General features: G+C 43.3%; 1 protein-coding gene across 2 annotated transcripts in view; it reads left to right on the top strand.

Annotated features, from left to right (window-relative positions):
• The window catches only part of SHOX2 (SHOX homeobox 2), a 33,955-nt gene that overhangs the window by 5,417 nt on the left and 3,269 nt on the right, over nt 1–25,269 (top strand). For both annotated transcript variants that reach the window (XM_067466014.1, XM_060767632.2), the window contains exons 2-4: nt 1,503–1,711; nt 16,562–16,619; nt 18,202–18,290. In XM_067466014.1, the coding sequence (XP_067322115.1) occupies nt 1,503–1,711; nt 16,562–16,619; nt 18,202–18,290 (356 nt within the window). The remainder of the gene's footprint in view (nt 1–1,502; nt 1,712–16,561; nt 16,620–18,201; nt 18,291–25,269) is intronic.

Here is a 25,269-nt window from a genome sequence, read left to right as displayed (position 1 = left end):
GCTATGGCTTGATGATCCACCAACACTCTTTGGCAGAGAAGCCTAAATACATTGCGAAGTTATAACACCCACGATTCCATAGCGTTGAGGGATGGCAGTTCAAGTGGTGTCAAACTGCATCCGTTCTCCAGTGTAGATGCGCCCAGGAGGCCACTTTGGGAAGGACTTCCCCGCCTCAGCAGAGGAAACTAAGGGTCCTTCCGCACAACCATATAACTCAGAATATCAAGGCAGAAAATCCCACAATATCTGCTTTGAACTGGGATAGCTGAGTCCACACTGCCATACATTCCAGTTCAAAACACAGAATGTGGGGTTTTATCCAGCTGTGTAGAGGGGGCCTTAGTTTCCCCCTCCCCCCTTGTCAGGAGTTACTTGATGTGCGGCAGGACTGCTGAGGGAAATCCGGGGAGCGAGGCGAGCTCCCCTCTGTCAGCTCCAGCTTCCCATGTGGGGACCTGAGAGAAGCCTCCCACAGGATCCGGGCTTCACCTGGGCAACGTTCTTGCAGACTGCCAGTTCTCTCACACCAGAAGACTTGCAGTTTCCCATGCGGGAAATTGAGAGAAGCCTCCCACAGGATGGTAAAACATCCGGGAGTCCCCTGGGCAACGTCCTTGCAGTCGGCCAATTCTCTCACACCAGAAGCGAAGGGGCTTTAGTGAATCCCTTTTATTCCTTAATTCTAGAAAGGGTTCAGTAGTGAATCCGATCCCTATTTGCGCAGAGTGTACGTTCAGACACGTGTAATAATCGGGTTGACTTGCTGGAGCTCTGGACTGGAAGAGAGGGTCAGTGTAAACCCATATGAGCCAGCTCAGTGCCCTTCAAACTGCATTCGATGGCAGTGTAGATCCAGCCTTAGGGAGCCGAAAACCCCAACCCAAACAGCCTTAACTTCAGATTAGAGGGGAGGCTCAACTTTGGCTGGATCTACACTGCCATGGAAGCTGCACTGAACTATATTATACGGCTCAGTCTAAGTAAGTAAGTAAGTAAGTACACTGACCATATAGTAAAGTTCAAACTGCATTATTGGGCAGTGTAGACTCAGCCTGGCTTACTTTTAGAACTTCTCCCCTGCCTTTTCCTCGGGGTCTTGGCTCTGCCGCCCCAATTTCCTTGACGCCAGAGGATCTGAAGCTTTGCTGTACTGAGCTAGGAGTAGCCTGCGATTCCCTATAGAGGAAAGTCACCCTAACTTGCCCAGGGGAGCTGTTTGGGTCCGCGAATCCGATGTTCGTCACCTTTGTGACCTCTGAGCATGTCATGAGCGCCTTTCCCCTCCCCCACCCCCATCCCCCTCTCCTGTCAAGCCTTTAGGACTGAAAGTAATGGAATCAAAGGCCATCCATGGGGAGGAGAAGACCCAGAGCAGGGCTTGAGTGATGCTCATGCTGCTGCTGTGGTTGAGAGGGCCAGGGCGAGGGCTCGGTTGGGGGAGTGGGCTTCTTTGGGGCGTCGCTGACAGTCCCCCCTCTGTGCTTCTTCCCCCCTCCCAGTCTCCCCGGAGCTGAAGGAGCGCAAGGAGGAGGCCAAGGGCATGGAGGACGAGGGCCAGGCCAAGATCAAGCAGCGGAGGAGCCGCACCAACTTCACCCTGGAGCAGCTCAACGAGTTGGAGCGGCTCTTCGACGAGACCCACTACCCGGACGCCTTCATGCGGGAGGAGCTGAGCCAGCGGCTGGGGCTCTCCGAGGCCAGGGTCCAGGTGGGCGCCCACGCGGGAACCAGCAGAGGAAGTGGCAGACCTTGTAGAACAGACATGGGCAAGCTTGGACCCTCCCTCCAGGGGTTTTGGACTTCAACTCCCATTATTCCTAACAGCCTCAGGCCCTTTCATTTCCCCCCTCAGCTACTTAAGAGCCTGAGGCTGTTAGGAATGGTGGGAGTTGAAGTCCAAAACACCTGGAGGGAGGGCCCAAGTTTGCCCATGCCTGATTCCATGGCCTTGACTTAAATTGGCCTCCAAACATATTCATCCCACGGTGTCAATGCAATGCACTTTCCGCAGGGACTTTAATTCGGAATGCATGTGTGGATGACCAGGCTGGGTTTTGTCCAACCAAGGGAGCCCTTGCTCTTCCCAGTTGATATTTGTGAATTCAAATGGAAGCAAAATGGCCTGGAAAGAGAATGGGGGAAAGTCTCCCCAAAGAGGCAGGAAGTGGTTGGGGAGAAAGGAGAGATGGCGAAGGGACAGATCTTGGGATGGAGTTTTTGCGCCTTTAAGAAAACTAAACCCTCGTCTTCTTTCGGTTGGTTTTTCCTGTCTCTGAATCAGACATACGGTGCTTTCTTTCCATGCGGGAAACTCTTCGTGGTGTCCAGTTTTCTTTTGCTTCTCCTCTTTGGAATATGACTACGATAATTGTGATAGATTATTATTGCAATTATCTGTATGATGTCTAATGTTATCATTGCTTATGATGGCGCTTTGCAAATAGGACAACAACAACAAAAAACAAGCAGGTCTTGCCAACGACAATCTAATATGTTTATATCTTTCCCCTTTCACACAGCTGAATAAAATCCCCCATTATCTGCTTTGAACTCAGTGTGGACTCAGATAACCCAAGGCCCTTCCCCACAGCCCTATAATCCCAGAATATCAAGGTAGAAAATCCCACAATATCTGCTTTGAACTGGGTTATCTGAGTCTACACTCAGACAATGTAGGATTTTCTGTCTTGATATTTTGGGATATAGGGCTGTGTGGAAGGGCCCTGAGTCCACACTCAGATAATGTAGGATTTTCTGCCTTGATAATCAGGGATATAGGGCTGTGTGGAAGGTCTCTCTGTTCAAAGCAGATATTGTGGGATTTTCTGTCTTGATATTCTGGGATATAGGGCTGTAGGGAAGGGCCCTGGGTTATCTGAGTCCACACTGAGTTCAAAGCAGATAATATGGGATTTTATTCAGCTGTGTGGAAGGGGAAGAGAGAAACACATTACATTGTATGTCTTTGGCAAGGCCTACTTGTTTTTGTTTGTTTGTTTGTTTTTTTGTCCTATGGGTTCTAAGTCTACCCATATTTTTTTAGATGGTATACCTTTGGCAGGACAGGCAGGCATATATTGTATATAATATACAGGACGATATATTTTGATCAGCACAGCCACTGGGTATTTTATAGTCTGAGTAGAGGAAAGGTTCTCTGCCCAGAGTAGCCTACAGTGTTAAAATTGGATCAGCTTCTGGGGGCCCTTCCACACAGCCATATAACCCAGAATATCAGGGCAGAATAACCCACAAGATCTGCTTTGAACTGGGTTATCTGAGTCCACACTGTTATATATTCCAGCAGATAATGTGGGATTGTATTCATCTGTGTGGAAGGGGCCTGGGAAGGGCTTTGATCTCAGGGCTCAAAAGCAAGCGTTGGAAATGTGTTTGGCGGCCTGTGCGCCTTTCTTTCCCTTTCTTTGACTTGCCTTTGAAAAGATGCTGGATCTGCCCTGCATTAGATGGGATTTCCAGCTCCAGAGAGGAAGGAGAGGGCTCACATGGAGCCAAAGCAGGGGCGCCTCGGGTCTCCTCGTTCCTTTTCAAGCTCAGCTTGGAAAAGAGGGGGAAGAAAGACGCGTGAATGGACTTGGTTCAGAAAAGACGCCAATCCCAACCCTGGGATTTCCAAAGCAGAGAAAATTTGAGAGTCCCTTTCTTTAAAAAAGAGGGGAAGTGATTTAAAATATATATTTTCGAGGGATCAGGAAAAGGCGAGAGAAGGGGAGAGCCGAAAGGATTGCAAAGAGTTGCCATCCCTTCCTTTTTCCAAATGTTTCCAGGAAATCATTCAGGCTGGGGGGGTCCAAACTTTTGCAAAAGTGGTCCAAGCTAGTTCTCCGACGCCTGGTTTATGGAAAATAGGGATAAAACCGATAGGATCTGGGACAGGATCCGAGGAAACAGACCGAAGAGTCAAAGGAGGAAGGCGAGGGCGCTTGAGTTTGGAGGCGGCGCAAAGAGCCAACGCCTGGAGCTGCCCCTCGCCTCCTTTCTCCTTAATGTAACCGATCCTTTCCCTTCGCCTTCTCTCTCTCTCTCTCTCTTTCTCTCCGGGCTCCTTGAGGACTTGCTGCTGCCATCTGCCCCAAAACGAGGTCCCAGAAAGGCTTTTGCGCCGCATTTGGTAATCGGATCAGGGCAGAAATGGCACCGCGGCGTTGCAGAGCGAAGCAAAACGAAATCCTGGTGGCATTTTTCCCTCCCCAAAGACATCCCCGCCTGCGAAACACAAAACAAAACAAACAAAAAACAACAAAAATCCAAAATAAAGAAACCCCAAAACAACAAAAAACCCAAAAAACAAAAAACAACAAAAACCCCAAAACAAACAAACAGAAAACAGAAAAAAACAGATTATTTCTCCTATTTGAAAAACAAAACAACCTCCCTTTCTGGGTTTCTTTTTTCTGAGCCTCCTTCCTTGTCGGGTGCCGCTTCAATCCATATCCAAACCCTCCTTTCCCCCGACTGATCCCTGCAAAGGGAAATTCAAGGGCGGCGATTCCGAGGGAGGGAAGGAGGTTTCCTTGGCTCAACAAAAGGAAACCGAGCGCCCGGCATAATCCATACAAGAATAAATGGCGGAGATTTGCATAGATTATAGTCTCGCCTCCTTTTTAAATGGCCCCAGGATAAATAAAAAAAGAGAGAGAGAGAGAGAGAGAAAGAGAGAGAGAGGCTTCGCGGTGATTTTTTGTTGTCGTTTCAAACTTTGCTTCCTGGCTCTTTCCTTGGCAGATGGCGGAGCAGAAGAGCTGGGAAAGCAGCAGGGATTTGGGGTCTTGGGGTTTGTATGTGGGAGGGGGTGGAAACCCGATCCGTCTCCATTTCCCCCTCGGAAGTCAATCCCGGGAGGCTTCGCTGGGATTCACTTCCCAGTAAGTGTGGCAGCATTTGTGCAGTCCAGGGATGAAACTCAACAGAAAGGTTGTCACAACCTCCATAGATGCAGGCGAAACGTCAGGAGAGAATGCTTCTGGAACATGGCCATACAGCCTTCTCCAGGAAAAAAAAACCCCTACCAAACCCTTGGGATTGCCGTCAATCGACGGCAGATACACAAGTATTGTGAGGAGTCGGATAGAGTTTGAATGGACTTTGACTATAGACTATACACCAAGCATGGGTCAACTCGAGCCCTCCTTCCAGGTGTTTTAGATTTCAACACCCACTATTCCTAACAGACTCAGGTCCCTGCCTTTCCCCCCACATCCGCTTAAACGGCTCAGGGGGGAAAGGAAAGGGACTGAGGCTGTTAGGAATGGTGGGAGTTGAAATGCAAAAACCTGGAGGCAGGGCCCAAGTTGGCCCATGTCTTGTATATAATATCTATTCATTTATCTGGGAAGAAATCTTATTATATGTCAGGCGGGGAAGCAAAACAAGTCTAGGGTGCTTGCCATAGATGCAGGCGAAACTTCAGGAGAGAATGCTTCTAGAACAAGTAGCCCGAAAAACCTACAACAACCCAAGGCTAGGGTGGCTGTTTCCCAAAGATCCTCTGATGCCTCTCCTGGAGCTTTATGTGGGCAAACTGTGCCTGGGATGGCCATGTTTTTTCCTTGTATCTATCTATATCAATATATAGTGAAGCAGAGGGGATACTTGGAGAATATTTAGCTTGGAGAATATTGAGAGACAGAACAAGACACCCGTATTTTAATATTTGAAAGTGTTGGGGAACAAAACTCCAAAATCTCTTTGAGAAACTTTTCTTTGCTCCTTTTCACATATCCTCTAAAGCTATTTCCCCTTTTCTCAGCACACAGGTATCTGGGCCCATAACCCTTTGTTGGGGAATCTGGGCTGCTAGGCTCAAAAATAACCCTCAGTTGAGGATGGTTCCACCATAAATATAACAGTGTACCAGAAATAAACTTCATCACCAGCACAAACTTGCATGTGATGAGCTGGGATAAGCTTCTATTCCTTGGGATGGTAGAGTCAGAACTTTAGGTACAAAAATAGTTATTGTAGTAAAAGAAATACATTCCAGATAGAAAAGGTCTTGGAGCTAACTAGTTTACTAAGTCTTATCTTCTAAAGTCTAAGTTTTATCTTAAAAGTTAAAAAGCGTAAAAAGTCAGAAAGTCCATGCAGCTACATTTTGCCTAAAGAGAGAGGCAAAATGTGTCCTCACTGGAAAGAAGGAAAGGCAGAAGAGACAAAGTTTTTTTGCTCAACTCAGAGCAATAAAACTTAAAGAGGAATTCCACTTCTATATCTTCAAAGGGGAGGAGACAGTGGGTGGCAGGAGGAGTAAAGACAAAGCCCTTTTTGGTAAACATGCATAGGAATGTGGGGTAGGAATCCCTCAGCTTAACCCTATCTCTACTCTGTCTACTCATTGAGGACTGGAGACTTGATGACACTTGATGTGCAGTCCAAGGATGAAACCCAACAGAAAGGATGTCACATTGAGGAGGGGCAAACTTGTTTACTGTTGCTCTGGAGACTAGGACACAGAGCAATGGATTCATGAATGCTGGAAAAGAGATTCCACTCAAACATTAGGAAGAATGTTAAGCTGTTCTGCAATCAGTTGCCTCAAAATGTGGCTGAGTCTCCATCTCTGGAGATTTTAAAGCAGAGGCTGGATGACCATCTGTCGGGAGTGCTTTGATTGGGTGTTCCTGCATGGTCCTTATGGTCTCTTCCAACCTTGTAATTGTTGGAATATATTATCTTTTCATAGTTTTGATTCAATGCCTGTCAGTGCCTGTTTTGGAAACTGGGACCCTTGTATGTGTGCATGCCTATCCTAAACTCATTTCTGTGGGAGCAGGTGCTATTCAGTGGCAGACAAGGTAAAGAGACTAGGATGGGGCTGCTGGTATAAATATTATAAATGATAAAGGCCGCCTTGGTAGGTATTAAGTCGTTTCAAAGGGACATCATCCCAGCCTAATTTGTCTCCTTTGCTGCCCCTCCTCCTTTGGGAGGGAAGGATCACGTGACCCAGCTACTGAAGTGGGATGCACCCTCGTCCCCCATTTTTCCCGCCTTAGAAATCAAATCAAATACCCTAAAAGGCATCAGATCCTGTCTGATCTTGAAAGCTAAGCAGGGCCAGCTTTGGTTAGTACTTGGATGCCAGGACTCCAACGAATACCAGGTGCTTTAGGCTATATTTTAGGCAAAACCACCTCTAAATATCCTAAGAAAAGCCTATGATATTTGTGGGGTTGTCATTAGCCGACAAAATCCAGTTATTTAGACATCTTTGAAAGCGAATTCAATGACAGATGATATAGTCAAGCCCTTTACCAAATAATAATAATAATAATAAGTGATTCAATACAACAGCCTGCAGAGTGTCTGCTATGGACTCATCTTGTTGTGTTTCAAATAATAATAATAATAATAATAATAATAATAAGCTGTGGACTCATCTTGTTGTGTTTCAAATAATAATAATAATAATAATATAAAATAATTATAAAATTATAAATAATAATAATAATAATAGTAATAATAATATGTGATCCAATGCAACAGCCAGTAGAGCGTCTGCTGTGGACTCATCTTGTTGTGTTTCAAATAATAATAATAATAATAATTATTATTATTATTATTATTTGTATTGTCAAATGCTTTCAATGCCAGAATCACTGGGTTGCTGTGAGTTTTCCGGGCTGTATGGCCTGACGTTTTGCCTGCATCTATGACAGGCATCCTCAGAGGTTGTGAGGTCTGTTGGAAACTACAGATATATAAACCCCACTTGCCTAGTTTCCAACAGACCTCACAAGCTCCGAGGATGCCTGCCATAGATGCAGGCGAAACGTCAGGAGGGAATGCAGCCCAGAAAACTCACAGCAAACCAATAATAATAGTGTATTTATATGGTAAAGTGCTTGACTTAATTGAATTGTCTTTCAAAGATGTCGAAATGGCTGGATTTTGTTGACTAATAGAACCCCCACAGATATCCTATAAATATCGAAGACCTGTTTCTTTGTTTCCAGCCTTGAGGAGAAGCGGGATAATAATAATAATAATAATAATAATAATAATAATAATAATAATAATAATAATGAGTGTTTGCTGTGGACTCATCTTGTTGTGTTTCAAATAATAATAATAATAATAATAATAATAATAATAATAAAAGACACTGTCACAAGACCGTGAATGTGGTCCCAGTGGTGATCGGCACACCCTAAAGACCTTGGCCTGCACTTAAAAACAATAGGCGGTGACAAAATTACCATCTGTCAGCTGCAAAAGACCACCCTACTCGAATCTGCACACATTATTCGTAGACACATCACACAGTCCTAAACACTTGGGAAGTGTCCGACTTGTGATCAAACATAAAAGTCAACACAAAAGTGATCTTGTTTGCTGTGTACTAATCTTGTAATATAATAATAATAATAATAATAATAATAATAATAATAATATCCTTTCTGAGTAAAATTCAATTTTGCATAGAAACTAGAGTAGAAATAAACAGGACTTGCTTTGAGTATCGTTTAACAAGTTCTGATTTGTTTCCATTGATCTGTTCCATTGTATATTTAATAGTATGGTATGTTTAATAATATATACCTGTTATTAAATATATTATTTCTTTATTAATACTCCACCTTTCTCCTGATAGGCGACTTAGGACAAGATTAAACTAATATACAGTCTAACTACTAAAAGCCTTAATTTTCGTTTAATTTTTTTTAACTAGCTATCATTTGAATATACTATTATTTTATAGCGTTTCCAATTATGGGTATAATTTAAACGACCTAACATTAAAGATAATACCTCCAATAAAATCGGATGCCGCCCTTCCATAGGACTTGGGGTGCGTCTATACCAGCATTTCTTAACCTGAGGGTCGGGACCCCTGTGGGGGTCGCGAGAGGGGTGTCGGAGGAGTCGTCAAAGACCATCAGAAAACACAGTATTTTCTGTTGGTTATGGGGGTTCTGTGTGGGAAGTTTGGCCCAATTTTATCGTTGGTGGGGTTCAGAAATCTCTTTGATTGTAGGTGAACTATACATCCCAGCAACTAAAACCCCCAAATATAAAAGTCCATTTCCCCCAAACTCCACCAGTGTTCACATTTGGGCATATTGAGTATTTGTGCCAAGTTTGGTCCAGATCCATCATTATTTGAGTCCACAGTGCCCTCTGGATGTAGGTGAACTACAACTCCCAAAATCAATGCCCACCAAACCCTTCCAGTATTTCTTGTTGGTCATGTGAGTTTTGTGTGCCAAATTTGGTTCAATCCAATTTGGTTCAATCCCATCGTTGGTGGAGTTCAGAATGCTTTTTGATTGTAGATGAACAGAACATTCCAGCAACGTCAACTCCCAAAAGACCAAATCAATCCCCCACAACCCCACCAGTATTCGGTGGGCTTATTCGGTATTTGTATTAAATTTGGTCCAGTGAATGAAAATACATCCTGCATATCAGATATACTAAGCAGATGCGGGGACATGACAGAAGCCTCCCACAATGATAGTAAAACATCAAACATCCGGGTGTCTCCTGGGCAACGTCGTTGCAAACGGCCAATTCTCTCACACCAGAAGCGACTTGCAGTTTCTCAAATCGCTCCTGAAAGTAAAGACTTTCTGTATATACTTCAAATTTCAATATTAATGTCAAAAATGCGTACTATGATTATATATATACTCGCCACCCCCTGCCACGCGTTGCTGTGGCCCAGTCTGTGTTAATGTGTTTTGTGTGTGTATATATGTGTATATGTGTGTATATTTGTATATATGTGTGTTTGCATGTGTGTGTGGTTTTGCACATGCTTTGTAATGTATTTTTTGTTTTTTGTGTTTTAAAGTCTCTTCTGCTGTGTTTTTCAGTGTTTTTATGAGCGATGGTCACTTGTTAGCTTAATAAGTGTATTGCGTCCAAATTTGGTGTCAATTCATTCAGTGGTTTTTGAGTTATGTTAATCCCACAAACGAACACTACATGCACACACACAAACACACACACACTAACCGTCCCCTGTCACGCGTTGCTGTGGCCCAGTTTGTGTATATGTGTTTTGTGTGTATATGTGTGTATATATTTGTGTATATGTGTTTGCATATATATATGTGTGTGTGTGTTTGTGTGTGGTTTTGTGCATGCGTTGTAATGCATTTTTGTTTTTTGACTTTTTAAGTCTCTTCTGCTGTGTTTTTCCATGTTTTATGAGTGATGGTCACTCGTTGGCCTGGTAGGTGTATTGTGTCCAAATTTGGTGTCAATTCGTCCAGTGGCAACATTACATTTATTTTTATATATATTACATTTATTTATATCTAGATCTAGATCTAGATCTAGATCTAGATCTATATAAATGCTCTGTGCATAATGAGTACCTTAAAAACAAAAGAACCAATGAACGAAATCACACCAAAATTGGCAACAAAACGTCTCACAACACAAGGAGTGACCATCACTCAAAAATTATGATTTTGTCATTTGGGAGTTGTAGTTGCTGGGATTTATAGTTCATCTACAATCAAAGAGTATTCTGAACTCCATCAACGATGGAATTGAACCAAACTTGGCACACAGAACTCCCTTGACCAACAGACAACACTAGAAGGGTTTGGTGGGCATTGACCTTGAGTTTGGGAGTTGTAGTTCACCTACATCCAGAGAGCACTGTGGACTTCAACAATGATGGATCTGGACCAAACTTGGCACAAGCACTCAATATGCCCAAATATGAACACAGATGGAGTTTGGAGGAGATAGACCTTGACATTTGGGAGTTGTAGTTACTGGGTTTTATAGTTCACCTACAATCAAAGAGCATGCTGAACCCCACGAACAACAGAATTGGGGCAAACTTCCCACACAGAACCCCCGTGACTAACAGAAAATACTTAAGGTCATCCAATCCAACTCCCTTCATCGGGGCAAGAAAATGTAATCAGAGCCCTCCTGACAAAGAGCCATCCAGACATAGATATAGATAGATAGATAGAGATATAGATAGATAGATAGAGATATAGATAGATAGATAGATAGATAGATAGAGATATAGATAGATAGACAGACAGATAGATAGATAATATGATTCACACACAGATATAATATCATAGATTTGAAAGGGACCCCTAAAGAAGGACAATTATATGTCGCATGTTCCAGAGTAGGCAAATCAGACAATCTCCACAGCAACACTGACATAGAAACAACAAGGAATACTGCTTACCCACAAGCATAAAGGAATTACATATATTAGAAATTACTTTATTTTCCAGATCACCAGACTGGGTCACAGCAACACGTGGCAGGGGACGGCTAGTGTGTGTGTGTGTGTGTGTGTATGGGGAAGGTTGAGAATCACTGGTTTATACTGTAGAATTAATGCAGTTTTACGCCATTTTAATTGCTAGAAAACCCTGGGATTTGTAGTTTGGCGCCAGCATTATTTTGGCCAAGACTTTGTAAAACTTCATCTCCATAGCATTGAGGCATTGGCTGTTAATGTGTTGTCAAACTGCATAGATGTACCCCAAGCCTTACTGCACTCAGTGTGATTTCCTTGCCCAGGACCTGGACGCTTTTCAGGGCTTGTAGGGCTTTGGGGTTCAATCTCCTCTCTTTTAAAGGGACAGGAGCCCAAGTCTCCCCACTAAGACCTGAAAACTTTCCCCTCCATTTCCAGTAGTGCAAGTATCACTTCGCCTGGTGTGCCGCTTTCTCTCCCTCTCATTCTCTCTCCCTTTTACTTTTCTTTTTTAATATATTTGGGAGCAAATTAGATTATCATAATAATGAGACAATTATTCCGCTTCTGTGTTCCACTCCACTGCACAGAGGAAGAGAGAGAGAGAGAGAAAGAGGGAAAGCTCAACTTCTTTGTAGTGCAGCTTTTTTATGACAGTAATTACCCCCCAAAAGTGAGTCATTAAACGCTTTGGTGTTGCGTTTTTCTTGGAAGATAAAGCTAATTAATATTACAGGCTTCTAATGAGCGCATTCTTCTCGGGTCTGATTGCGCGCACATCTAAACCTCTTTATCACAAGTTTTTTTTTTTAAAAAAGGCATTAGATAAATAGTAGTGAGACTTTGGAGGGGGGGGGAGGGAGAGCCTTGGGGGGATTGAACTGGGGAAAGATGAAACAGGCTGAAAAGGGAATGGAAAAAAGAACCAGAACAGGCGGTGGCCGTCTATTGTGCACCCCCTCTTTCCCATTCCCCAGATCGAAGTTCCTGAGATCTACTTGTGTGGGTTTTAAACATGGAAATCCCCCCCAACCCACCAATCAGTCCTTTGAAAGTAAAATAGCAGGGTACTCATGACTAGATGCCCCTTTTACCATAGTCCACCCTTCCTCAACCATGGCAGTTAAACTACTTTATCACACTAGAGAATGGATCCACTTAAAATCCGGTTACTTCCACTTGCAGAATTATGGGATTTGTAGTTTAGTGAGGCTGTTAAAGACTCTTCCCTAAACTACAAATCCCACAATTCTGCAGGAGGCAGCAACTGGATTTAAAGTGGATTCATTATGTAGTGTGATGAAGAAAGTGGTGTCAAAGTGTATTAATTCTACCATGTAGATGCACCCCAATTTAGGGAAAGTGTAGAGAGAGAAGTCTCCCATTTCTTTTACTAAAAAGGGACAGATCATCTCCTTCTCTCCACTTTTTTTTTCGTGTCAGAAGCGACTTAAGAAACTGCAAGTCGTTTCTGGTGTGAGAGAATTAACCATCTGCAAGGACGTTCCCTAGAGGACCCCGGGATGTTTTGATGTATTTACCACATTTGTAGGAGGCTTCTCTCCTGTCCCCACATGGGGAGCTGGAGCTGACAGAGGGATCTCAACCCACTTTCCCGATTCGAACCTGCTGACCTGCTCGCACAAGGGTTTAACTCATTGCGCCACTGGGGGCTCCAATATTTAGTACTGCTTGGACTGTAAATTGCATTCACTGGGAATGGTTTAGGGCCCCAGTTTCATAGGAATCAAGTCCATTGTGCTCAAGCGGATTGACTTTGGGGCAAAATGAGGTTGTGATTGTGCATAGTCTTCAACTTGCAGCTGAAGGCACAGAGATGGAATATGGTTCCCCTATTCGTTTGTCCAAACTCCAGTTTACTCTGGAGACATATTTGTTTAACTGGGAGCAAGATGTTTGGGAAACTGCCTTGGGCTTCCACCACTGGTTCTTCGAGTCAGGGTGGGATCAACATTCCTGCAATGTGTTGTCGAAGGCTTTCATGGCCGGAATCACTGGGTTGCTGTGAGTTTTCTGGGCTGTATGGCCAATTTCCAGAAGCATTCTCTCCTGACGTTTGGCCCACATTTATGGCAGGCAGCCTCAGAGGTTGTGAGGTCCCAACTTCTGAGGATGCCTGACAAAGATGTGTGCGAATAGTCAGAAGAGAATGCTATCGGAACACGCCCGATAACTAACAGCAACCCAGTTCTTGCAACTCTTCTAAAGAGGATTTTTGACCATGCCTTCTGGCCTTTTTGCCATTTCTTACTGCAGTTTGACCCCGCTGTAATTAATACTATGGAATCATGGGAGCTGTAGTTTGGTGAGGCCCCATCACTCTTTGGCAGAGAAGACTAAAGACCTTGTGATACAGATTCCATAGCATTGAGCCATGTCAATTAAAGTGGTGTCAAACCGCACTCATTCAACAGTGCAGATACATACACCCCAGGACAATGGCTGGGCCCATAACCCTTTGTTGGGGAATCTGAGCTGTTAGGCTCACAATAACCCTCAGTTGGGGTGATTCCAACATAAATATAGCACAGTAACCTTCATAGCCTCCCACAAGGGTGGTAAAACATCAAAACATCCGGGCGTCCCCTCGGCAACGTCCTTGCAGACGGCTAATTCTCTCACACCAGAAGCGACTTGCAGTTTCTCAAGTCGCTCCTGACCATATATATATGTGTGTGTGTGTGTGTGCGTGCGCGCGCGCTAGGAAAGTTGAGAACCACTAGTCTATACTGTAGAATTAATATAGTTTCACGCTATTTTAATTGCTAGAGAACCCTGGGATTTGTAGTTTGGCGTCAGCATTATTTTGGCCAAGACTTCCATATTATTGAGGTACTGGCAGTTAATGTGTTGTCAAACTGCACAGATGTACCCAAAGTCTTACTGAACTCGATGTGATTTACTTGCCCGGGATCTGGACGCTTGCAGATGGCCAATTCTCTCACACCAGAAGCGACTTGCAGTTTCTCAAGTCGCTCCTGACATGGAAAAAAAAGTGGAGATAAGAAGGTGATCTGTCCCTTTTTAATAACAGAAATGGGACTCTACTCTCCCTACACTTTCCCTAAATTGGGTGCATCTACATGGGCCTCACAACCTCTGAGGATGCCTGCCATAGATGCAGGCGAAACTTCAGGAGAGAATGCTTCCATACAGCCCGAAAAACAACAACCCAATCCCAAGACTTTTCCTTAGTTTTTCCACCAGGAATTATTTCTCCTTCTAGAACTCCCATTCCAAAACAAAATTCCTCTCCGGAGTGTCTTTTGCTCACCCCCTTGTGGTCTTTCCCCATTCATAGGGGTCCCGTTGCCTTGGGTGCAGACGGAGATCCTGCCTGTGAATGCCGAAGCCAGGCCTGGGGGTGCTCAAGAGCAACCCGAGGGCGCAGAGGCTGCAGCCTCGCTTAGGAAGAATTAGCAGGGAAATCAATCGGGGACTTCCTTTCCCAGCAGAAAGGGACCCCAGCCCAGCCACGTTGAGCCCTCTTAAAGCTGCACGCCTTGACCTAGGAGTAAATCCTATGAAACTGAGGCTGGATCTACACTGCGCTGTATCCCGGGATCTGCTCCCGGGATAGAGGGCTGTGTAGACCCAGCCTCAGTAAGATTTTATATTTAGTACTTGTGTGTGTCAGGAGGGCTTCTAGTGTGAGAGAATTGGTCCAAGGATGTTTGATGTTTTACCACCCTTGTGGGAGGCTTCTCTTATGTCCCCGCATGGGGAGCTGGAGCTGACAGAGGGAGCTCATCCACACTCTCCCTGGATTCGAACCTCTTCCGACCTGTTGGCCTATAATCCACTGAACGACCCATTGTCCCACCGAGGGCTCCTATCTCCACTTAGTAAGCTAGTAAACTACATATTTCCTATCAAGAATGTATTTCTTGACCTAGGAGTAAATTTACGCCTTGACCTAGGAGTAAATCCTATGAAACTGAGGCTGGATCTACACTGAGCTGTATCCCAGGATCTGATCCCAGATTACCAGGCAGGGTAGACTCATATAATCCAGTTCGAAGCAGGTAATCTGAGATCAGATTCTGTGATATAGGGCAGTGTAGACCCAGCCTCAGTAAGATTTAATATTTAGTACTTTTGTGTATGTGCTCGTGTGTGTGTCAGGAGGGCTTCTGGTGTGAGAGAATTGGTCCAGGGATGTTTGATGTTTTATCAGCTTTGTGGGAGGCTTCTCTCATGTCCCTGCATGGGGAGCTGGAGCTGACAGAGGGAGCTCATCCACGCTCTCCCTGGATTCGAACCTTTGACCTGTCGGTCTAACCCATTGTGCCACCGAGGGCTCCTATCTCCACTTAGTAAGCTAGTTAGCTCCAAGACCTTTTCTGTCAAGGACCTCACAACCTCTGAGGAAGCCTGCCATAGATGTAGGCGAAACGTCAGGAGAGAATGCTTCTAGAACATGGCCATACAGCCCGGTAAACTCACAGCAATCCATAATAGGAAGGTTTTTCTTAGCAAGCTGTTCTGCAGACGTTTCCTGTTGTTTATTTACGACTCGGAGAATATGTTTTGCCCAAGTCACTCACTGCGTTTCCATGGATGAGAAAAGATTTGAACCTTCTCTTCTCCAGTTGTGGTCCAAGATACTTCATCACACTAGAGGATGAATCCACTTTAAATCCGGTTGCTGCCTCCTGCAGAATTCTGGGGTTTGTAGTTTAGGGAGGCGCCTGTAACAGTCTCACTAAACTACAAACCCCAGAATTCTGCAGGAGGCAGAAACCGGATTTAAAGTGGATTCATTCTCTAGTGTGATGAGGTTTCAAGACTCACTCTGGGCTGGCTCATTCCAGATAGACAACTCTTGGGAACAGTGTGGAAGAGTTACTACGCGGTGCGGGGAAGTTTTCTCTCCTAGCTACGGACTAGTGGTGTACACCAGGGTTTTCGTATTGTTGGGTTTGAGTCTGAAGATCCTATTCCGATTTAGTTCTCATGGGGCGGGATATAAATAAAGTTTGTTGTTGTTAGTTCGCATGGCACTTGGCGTTCAAGAAGGGCCGCCTCTCTCTGCTGGCCAAAACCAACTACTTCACACTAGAGAATGAATCCACTTTAAATCTGGTTTCTGCCTTCTGCGGAATTCTGGAGTTTGTAGTTTAGTGAGGTTGTTAAAGGCCCCTTCCTAAACTACAAACCCCAGAATTCTGCAGGAAGCAGAAACCAGATTTAAAGTGGATTCATTCTCTAGTGTGATGAGGTCCTTGCATTAAGTGCCATTCAACAGGGCTGGATAATTCAGGGAGATTGTGTTAGATCTGTTTGCTGCTGCGGCTTTGCACTGAGCTGCCTTCCTCTTTGTCCCAGGTGTGGTTTCAGAACAGAAGAGCCAAATGCCGGAAACAAGAAAATCAGCTACATAAAGGTATGTCGAACAGAAGGGTTCGTATGTGGGTTTATGGTTTGTAATGTATGTGTGGTATTTACTTAGGAGATCCCTCTTCCAAGATCGGTGTACTGGCCTTGATGGCCCCCTTAAAAACTGTGGCATAGACACTGAGAACTGGGAAGCCCTGGCCCTTGAGTGCTCCAGCTGGAGGTCAGCTGTGACCAGCAGTGCTGTAGAATTTGAAGAGGCACAATGTAGAGGCACGAATGGAGGGTGAAAGAGAGAAATGTGCCAAGAGGAAGGTGCGTCAAGCCAACCCCTAGCGACACCACTTTCCACCTGGAAACCAATGCTCTCACTGCGGGAGATGATGCAGATCAAGAATAGGGCCCCACAGTCATCTAAGGACCCACCAGTACACTGATCTTGGAAGACTATCCTACTTGGACTACGATCCCCAGTCCGGTCATGACTCTCCATTGTGCCTCTTCAAATTCTACAGCACTGCTGGTCACAGCTGACCTCCAGCTGGAGCACTCAAGGGCCAGGGCTTCCCAGTTCTCAGTGTCCATGCCACAGTTTTTAAGGCTGGCTTTCAACCCATCTTTAAATCTCTTTTCCTGCCCACCAACATTCCGTTTTCCATTCTAGAGTTCGGAGTAGAGCAACTGCTTTGGGAGATGGTGGCTAGCAGGATTTTTCAGAAGAATCTTTCTAGGAGTTGCATGTGACTTCTGTAGATAGTCCACATTTCTCAGGCATATAGCAGGGTTGGGAGGGCAATAGCTTTATAAACAATCACCTTGGTATCCCTGTGGATGTCCTGCTCCTCAAACACTCGATCTACATCACATTGACACATCATACTAGAAAAGAAAAATCAACTTAAAACCTGATTTCTGTCTCCTGCAGAATTCTGGGGTTTGTAATTTAGGGTGGCCATTAAAGGCTCCTTCCAAAACTACAAACCCCAGAATTCTGCAGGTGGCAGCAACAGGATTTAAAGTGGATTCATTCTCTAGTGTGATGAGGACTTCTGCCATGACTCAATGTAATGGAATCATGTGAGATGTAGCCTCACAATCTCTTTGGCTTTCTCTGCCTTCATAGAACTACAACTCCCAGGATTCCATAGCATTGGGCCATGGCAGTTAAGGGCTGAATTTACACTGCTATATATTGCAGTTTGAACGGCATTGGAGTACATTATGTGATCTACACCAGGCCTGGGCCAACTTGGGCCTTCCAGGTGTTTTGGACTTCAACTCCCACCATTCCTAACAGTCTCAGACCCTTTCCTTTCCCCCCTCAGCCGTTCAAGGGGGAAAAGGAAGGGACCTGAGGCTGTTAGGAATGGTGGGAGTTGAAGTCCAAACATCTGGAGGGCCTAAGTTGGCCCATGCCTGCTATAAGGGATCCAGCACACCATTATAGACCAGAGCAGGAGTCATTTTTGAGCCAAGGTATCTGGCACAGCATTAGACCACTTGGACAAGGTAGGACGTATTTGTGACATAATGCTGGAAAAGGTGTGCCAGGCAGGAGTCATCCAGAGGTGAGCCAGGGTCGCCCACCTTCTGGGCTGAACTGAGTCCTGTCTTCTTGTCTTTTCCTCCAGGAGTTCTTATAGGAGCCGCCAGTCAGTTTGAAGCCTGCCGAGTTGCTCCCTACGTGAATGTTGGCGCTTTGCGGATGCCTTTCCAACAGGCAAGTTGTTATTGTTGTTAATATTTGTCTATATCCCACTTTTCTGCCATTAATTGGATTGGGGGTTAAACCATTGAGCTGCTGAACTTGCTGACCAAAAGATTCAAATTCGAATCCCGGTGGGTGAACTCCCAATGTTAGGCCCAGCTTCTGCAAATGTGAGTAGAGCAATAGGTACTTCAGCTTAGAAATGGATATGAGCACCACTCCCCCAGAGCCGAACACAACTAGACCCAGGGCCCTTTCACACAGCCCAGAATACCAAGGTAGAAAATCCCAAAATATTTGCTTTGAACTAGGATATCTGAGTCCACACTGACATATATTCCAGTTCAAAGCAGAAGATGTGCATTTTATTCAGCTGTGTAGAGGGGGCCTTAATGTCAGGGGAACCCTTTACATTTTTTAACAGCATATTCAAACCTATATAAGTGAAAAGCAATAAGAAAGAATAAAGTATAAATATAAAACAACTAACAGTTCAATGGTTTGTGCATTAAAATTCTAAACATTGAAGTGTATAAAACCCTACATACAGACCCTTTAAAAATCTTCAAAACAGCAATTTGTAAAGGCCTGTGGAACAGAAATGTATTTGGCTTCTGGAGAAGGAGAGAAAGGATGGAAGCATCCTGGCCTTTGGAGGGAGGGGTTCCCAAGCCTTGGAGCAACCAAGAAGAAGGCCCTTTCTCCAATGGGATTGAGAAGGTCATCTCCTGGTGATTTCTGAACCCAAGCCTTATGGGGATTTATTGATCACAATTACCTATAAAAGGTTACCCTGAGAAATATAATAATAATAATAATAATAATAATAATAATGATAGAATCATAGAGTTAGAAGAGACCTTGTGGGCCATCCAGACCAACCTCTGCCAAGAAGCAGGAAAACCGAATTCAGAATTCAAAGCACCTCCAACAGATGGCCATCCAACCTCTGTTTAAAAGCCTCCAAAGAAGGGAGCCTCCACCACAATAATAATAATAATAATAATAATAATAATAATAATAATAATAATAATCTTTATTATGGTCAATGACCAGATCATATAATAATAATAATAGTAGTAGTAGTATATTCTGCCCTATCTCCCCGGAGGGACTCAGGATGGATTCCAATCACAAAAAAGGCAAACATTCAATGTCTGAACATAATAGCTAATACACACATAATAACTAGAATTGAAATACACAGCATATGAAGGCAAATTATAACTTGGCAAATTGGGATTAAATTTAAACACAACCTATAATATCAAATATAAGACAAAACATAACAAAACAAAACATCAAAACAGAGAAAAAAGTATGCCTGAGAAATACCACCAACTTCTTTCCTTGCCTTGCCATTTGTGCTCTGGATTAAATAGGCACCTCAAGACTTAATCCATATTCCTAGCTGGATAAGATATAATTCATTAAAGAAAAATGAAAGAGAAAGATTGGATATGTGTATTTTTTGTCCACATATTTAATAGCATAATCCTTATTTATTTATTTATTTATTTACAGCTTTTATATTCCGCCCTTCTCACCCCACAGGGGACTCAGGGCGGATTACAGTGTACACATATATGGCAAACATTCAATGCCAATTTTGACACACAACATATACAGACATAGACAGAGGCTATTTAACTTTTTCTGGCTGCCAGGGGAGCTGTTGCTTTCATCGTCCATCTGCGACACTGATGATTGTCCACCTGACCTCATAAATTAGTTAATTTAGCCTCTCCACACTTTAAGGTGGTACCTTATTTTCCTACTTGACAGATGCAACTGTCTTTCGGGTTGCAAAGGTCGACAACAGGCTACACAATTGGTTGGAAACCCACTCCAACCTGGGCTGGCTTCGAACTAATGACCTTTTGGTCAGAGTGATCTTAATGCAGCTGACACTCAGCCAGCTGCGCCACAATCCCAGTTCTTTGGCGGCTTTTAAGCAGAGGCTGGATGACCATCTGTCTGGGGTGCTTTGAATGCATTTTCCCTGCTTCTTGGCAGGGGGTTTGACTGGATGGCCCATGAGGTCTCTTCCAACTCAATGATTCTATGTTTTGCAGTCAAATTCTACATTTTTTCATGTTTTCTTGGAAAGCAGCTCTATTGAGCTCAGTAGGATTTTTTTTAGTGATTTATATTAGTAAAAGGTGGGAAGGTTGTGCTTTTGGTTGCAGCTCCCAATCAACATAGTCCAGATAAGTAACTTTTCTAAACTATGAATATAAATGTGCTTAGAACTGCCGTCTTACCCTGACTGGAGATCTATTAAGTGGACCTAAGTTTTAAATATGAAGATTTCTCCCCCTAGGAATTTATTTACAAGTAAAAAATGGGGACAATATGATGGGTTGTCAAGAATTGTGACAGGATTGTCTTTGTGAAGCTCATTTCCTCTCTGTGTTTTTACCCAGGGAGTAAACCATGTGATAATTTCTTTGTTTATAGACAAAATATATATACTGTGCTCAGTGAGGCTTATTCTCAGCTAAGGATACAGAGCATAGCTGTTTAAGGAGTCACAAACTGAATCACAATCTTATGTATGTTGATTCAGAAGGAAGTCCCATGTTTTTAATATGGTGTTTATTCCCTAATCAGTGTGTTAGGGCTTAAAGAGGGGGTGGAGGGGGAGGAATGAATGTATTGCCTTAAAAAATGTATTCTGTTGCCTCTAACGAAATTTTCCTTCAGTTTTCCAATTTGTAGCATTGCAGTAACCTAAACTCTCAGTTGAATAATAAAAAATACAGTTAATAATAATAATAATAATAATAATAATAATTTCATTTCTTACTTGCCTTTCTTCATGACTCGAGACATCAAAAGAAAATGTGCTGCCAAAGTTATCATAGGAATACAAACACAGCAAATACGAGAGTTGTAGGTCTAAGTGATTTTCATTCTCTCACCATCTGTAATGTTAGGAATTTGATGACTGAAGGAAAATTTCAGGGGCAATGAGAATTCATATTTGCAGGGGCAATGCTCTCATTTTGCTTTCCTTGTAGCTACAGCCTGGTCACAGTCCAGAAAATCATTGCATGTATGTGCCTACGTGGATGTGTTTTTGTTCCCTTCTAAGATAGTCATTTGGGGAGATTTTATAAACAGGGAGAGTTTGGAAACTGGACGCCATGTAGAACTTGAATCAATTTCAAGGGAGAATGAAAAATCCAGGCATTACCTTTCTTTTCTTGGAGAATCCATCTTCAACAACCCACATTAGATGGAAGAGGCCAGCCTTTCAAATCTGTTTTTAAATGTTTTGGCTCTGGCTCAGCACACTCCATCCTCTTAAGCCCATCGATTGCAGTGGCCTGAATAATTGCTATTAGGTTGATTTTGATGAGACTTCTAATTAACCCATTTTGAAATAAGTGCATTAGGGGACCAAAAGACCTGATGGCTTCTTCTCCTTCATCTTTAATGAATTTGTTATGCGCAATGCAAGAATATGCAGTGCACTCCAGGCTTGTTGACATTAGTGGTCCCTTCCAGTTCTTGGGGCTGCATAGATCCATCATTTAGTACTGAGTTATGGCTTATTGAACTTAGGTATTATGGCTTCTTGAGCTCTAGGTTAGATTACTGCAACACCCTCTACGTGGGGTTGCCTTTGAAGACTGCTTGGAAGCTTCAAATAGTCCAGTGAGAGGCAGCCAGGTTAATAACTGGAGCGGTGTACAGGGAGCACGCAACTCCCATGTTATGCCAGCTCCACTGGCTCCCAGTTTGCTACCGAGAACAATTCAACGTGCTGGCTTTGGCCTATAAAGCCCTAAATGGCCCTTGCCCAATTTACCTGTCCAGACCCATCTCCCCCTATGAACCACCATGCAGATTAAGATCATCTGGGGAGGCCCTGTTCTCAGTCCTGCCACCATCACAGGTGTGTTTGGCGGGGACAAGAGACAGGGCCTTCTCAGTGATTGCCCCTCGGCTATGGAACTCCCTTCCTAATGAAATGAGGTCAACTCCCTCCCTCTTGTCCTTTAGAAGGATGATAAAAACTTGGCTGTGGGACTGAGCCTTTGGGATTGTGCAATGAGGCAGCGATAGGAACTCTTAGTATGCCAACCAAATTCAATATGGTTGTTGAGACAGTTTTAACTAGAGGATTTTAATGTCAAGATAAGTCATTTTAATGCTTTTGTATGTATATGGTCTAGCATGTTTCGGCATTCAATGTTTGCCATTTATATGTTGTCCTCCGGCCTGAGTCCCCTTTGGGGTGAGAAGGGTGGAATATAAATGCTTTAAATAAGTATGTGCATCATATAAAGCTTAGTGGATACGTCTAACTAGATATGCAAAGACTTCGAGTTGTATATCTTATTTGTAGGATAAGATGTTTTAATCTCAGTGTTATGAAGGAAGAAGAATAGAATTATCTCCCAAGAAGATTTTCCCTAGAAAAATTATAACACTAGCAACTGCAGTTTGCTGGAGCCAACATTTTTTCCCCAAATGTCAGAGCCGATGGTGTTGTTAAAACCACAAAGGTCATGCCAGAAATGACCAAGAGCCAAAGATGTGTACAGTCATTAGAGGACAGAGATGAAGGGGAAAAGACAAAGTACTTCCACTGCCTTGACCGATGCTTGGAGTCAATAAGCCTTCTGCAACTTAAATGCTTGTTTGACTGCAGCCAAAGCACATAGAGACAATATATTTGTGCTCCTTAATTTGATTTTTATTAGACCTTAAGGAAGGTAATTACTTCAGTCATTTTCTCGTGGTTGAGACAGATGGTCAAGCAAAGTGTTCAAAAATATGTAGTCCAACTTAGATGAAAGTCTATCAAGTAACCACATTAGAAACCAGAAGACCAAATATTGGGGAATGAAGGGAAATGATTTGGAATACACACACACACACACACACCCCATGATACTTAAAGTCAACCAGTTAGCATTTGAAACCTGCTAGAAACCATAAGCATAAAAAAGAACTAGGCAGCTTATGTTGCCCCTCAGCCAGACCCAAATATCTTTTTCCTCCAACTAATTTATGCATGGAGCACATGCCAAACCTCAAACTGGATGGCTCAGTTTGTTTATACATAAATTTACTGAAGCACTCAAATTTCTGCATATAATGCAGCTATTCCATTCCATGCAGAGCATAGCTGTACCTTCCTACTTAATCTGGCTGGTGCAGACAAGGCAGAATTGTGTTTCAGTTTGGTTCTGAAGCATTTGCTAGTCCTTATGAATTTCTCTTAATGCATGAAGTAATGGCTACGTGGTGCTTTCAAACACAAAGCAGGAGAAAACAGATTTGCCCTATGCATTGTTGAAGGCTTTCATGGCCAGAATCACTGGGTTGTTGTAGGTTTTTCGGTCTATATGGCCAGGTTCTAGAAGCATTCTCTCCTGACATTTCACCTGCATCTATGGCAAGCATCCTCACAACTTCTGAGAATGCTTGCCATAGATGCAGGTGAAACATCAGGAGAGAATGCTTCTAGTACATAGCCAAATAGCCCGAAAACCCCACAACAACCCAAATTTGCCCTATTTTAGCTGGCAGGGATGCATGAGATGGTCCAATGAAGGAAGGATACAGCCATCCAATTTACATTTATAAGGATAGTATATGATCTGAAAACCCATCAAGCACTAATCCAACGAAGTGCATTCTTCTGCTATCCTCTAGCCCAATTAAAGACTAATTTATATTGAGAACTCACAAGATAAGAAAAACACATAGAGAACTATGTTGGTTTCAGTGCAGTAATGGCTGCAGTTTTTAAGGGTAATGCAGTAGTATCAAGTAGTGATCCTTAGTGAGTGGGGATTGGATTAAGTGGCCCGTGAGGTACCTTACAAATCTATTACTCTGTCTATTGCTCTAAAACAGTGTTTACCAAATTTTGGTCCTCCATAAGTTTTGAACTTCTACACCTAGAATTTCTGATTTTTGACCATTTTGTCTATGATTTCTCAGAGTTAAAAGTCTCAAACACTTAGAGAAGCCAATGCTCCAAGGAAAACCGCTCCTTTTGAGCCTATTTTCCCTGCTTTTCGTGGCTACAGAGTCACTGACTCTGCTGCCATAGTGCATCAAGAGGATTACATATTTAACCATGCTATGAGTCAAGCCAACCACAATTTAAATAAAACCAGAAAGAGAAAGAAATACTATGATGAGATGGGGAGAGCAATTGTTATGGGCCCATAGCTATTTTTATATGGCCCAGAGCCTCTAGAATCTGAAATAGTTGCCCAGTCAGGTATGACTAGAAATCCATACTTCCTGTTTAAAAAGCAGATGAAGTTATTTATTTATTTACTCTATTTATACACCGCCTTTCTCAAACTGTGGGGGACTCAAGGTGGATTACGTGTATAGGCAACAATTTGATGCCATGTAAGCATACATATATAGTAAAATAAACATATATATTAAAACAATAATGAAAAATCAACATATCAAACTTTAAAATACTATCTAAAAACACATTATCCAAATTCATAGTCCATGGCCATTCCAAATTGTCATTGCACTATTCCATAGTTTTCTAGTGGGATACTAACTGAATGCTTGATCCCACATCCACCTCTTTAGCCTTTCCCTGAAGGTCAGGAGGGAGGGGGCTGATTTGATTTTGTTAGGAAGGAAGTTCCAAAACCGTGAGGCCACCACTGAGAAGGCCCTGTCTCTTGTCCACACGAATGGCTCCTAAGAAGGAGGCAGGACTGAGAGCAGAGGCCTCCCCAGATGATCTTAACCTCCTAGCTGGCTCATAGAAGGAGATATGTTTGGACAGGTAAAATTTCAGTCTGTCAGAGTCTGGCGGAGGGGCAATTTGGGCTGGCTAGTGTTTATGCATACTGCCTAATTAAAAAAGTGAGCTTCACAATTTTTTGTAGGCAGAAAAAGGGTTGTTAGGGCTTCTGGAGGAGACAAAGGCAAGAAAACCAGTTTTGAAGGTCACATGACTTAAAGATCATGCTTTTCCCACCTCTGTGAT

The sequence above is a fragment of the Anolis sagrei genome, chromosome 3, assembly GCF_037176765.1.
Source record: "Anolis sagrei isolate rAnoSag1 chromosome 3, rAnoSag1.mat, whole genome shotgun sequence".
NCBI classification, from domain to species: Eukaryota; Metazoa; Chordata; class Lepidosauria; order Squamata; family Dactyloidae; genus Anolis; species Anolis sagrei.
The sequence above is the reverse complement of the archived record's forward strand: the minus strand, read 5'-3'. Positions and strand labels throughout refer to the sequence as shown.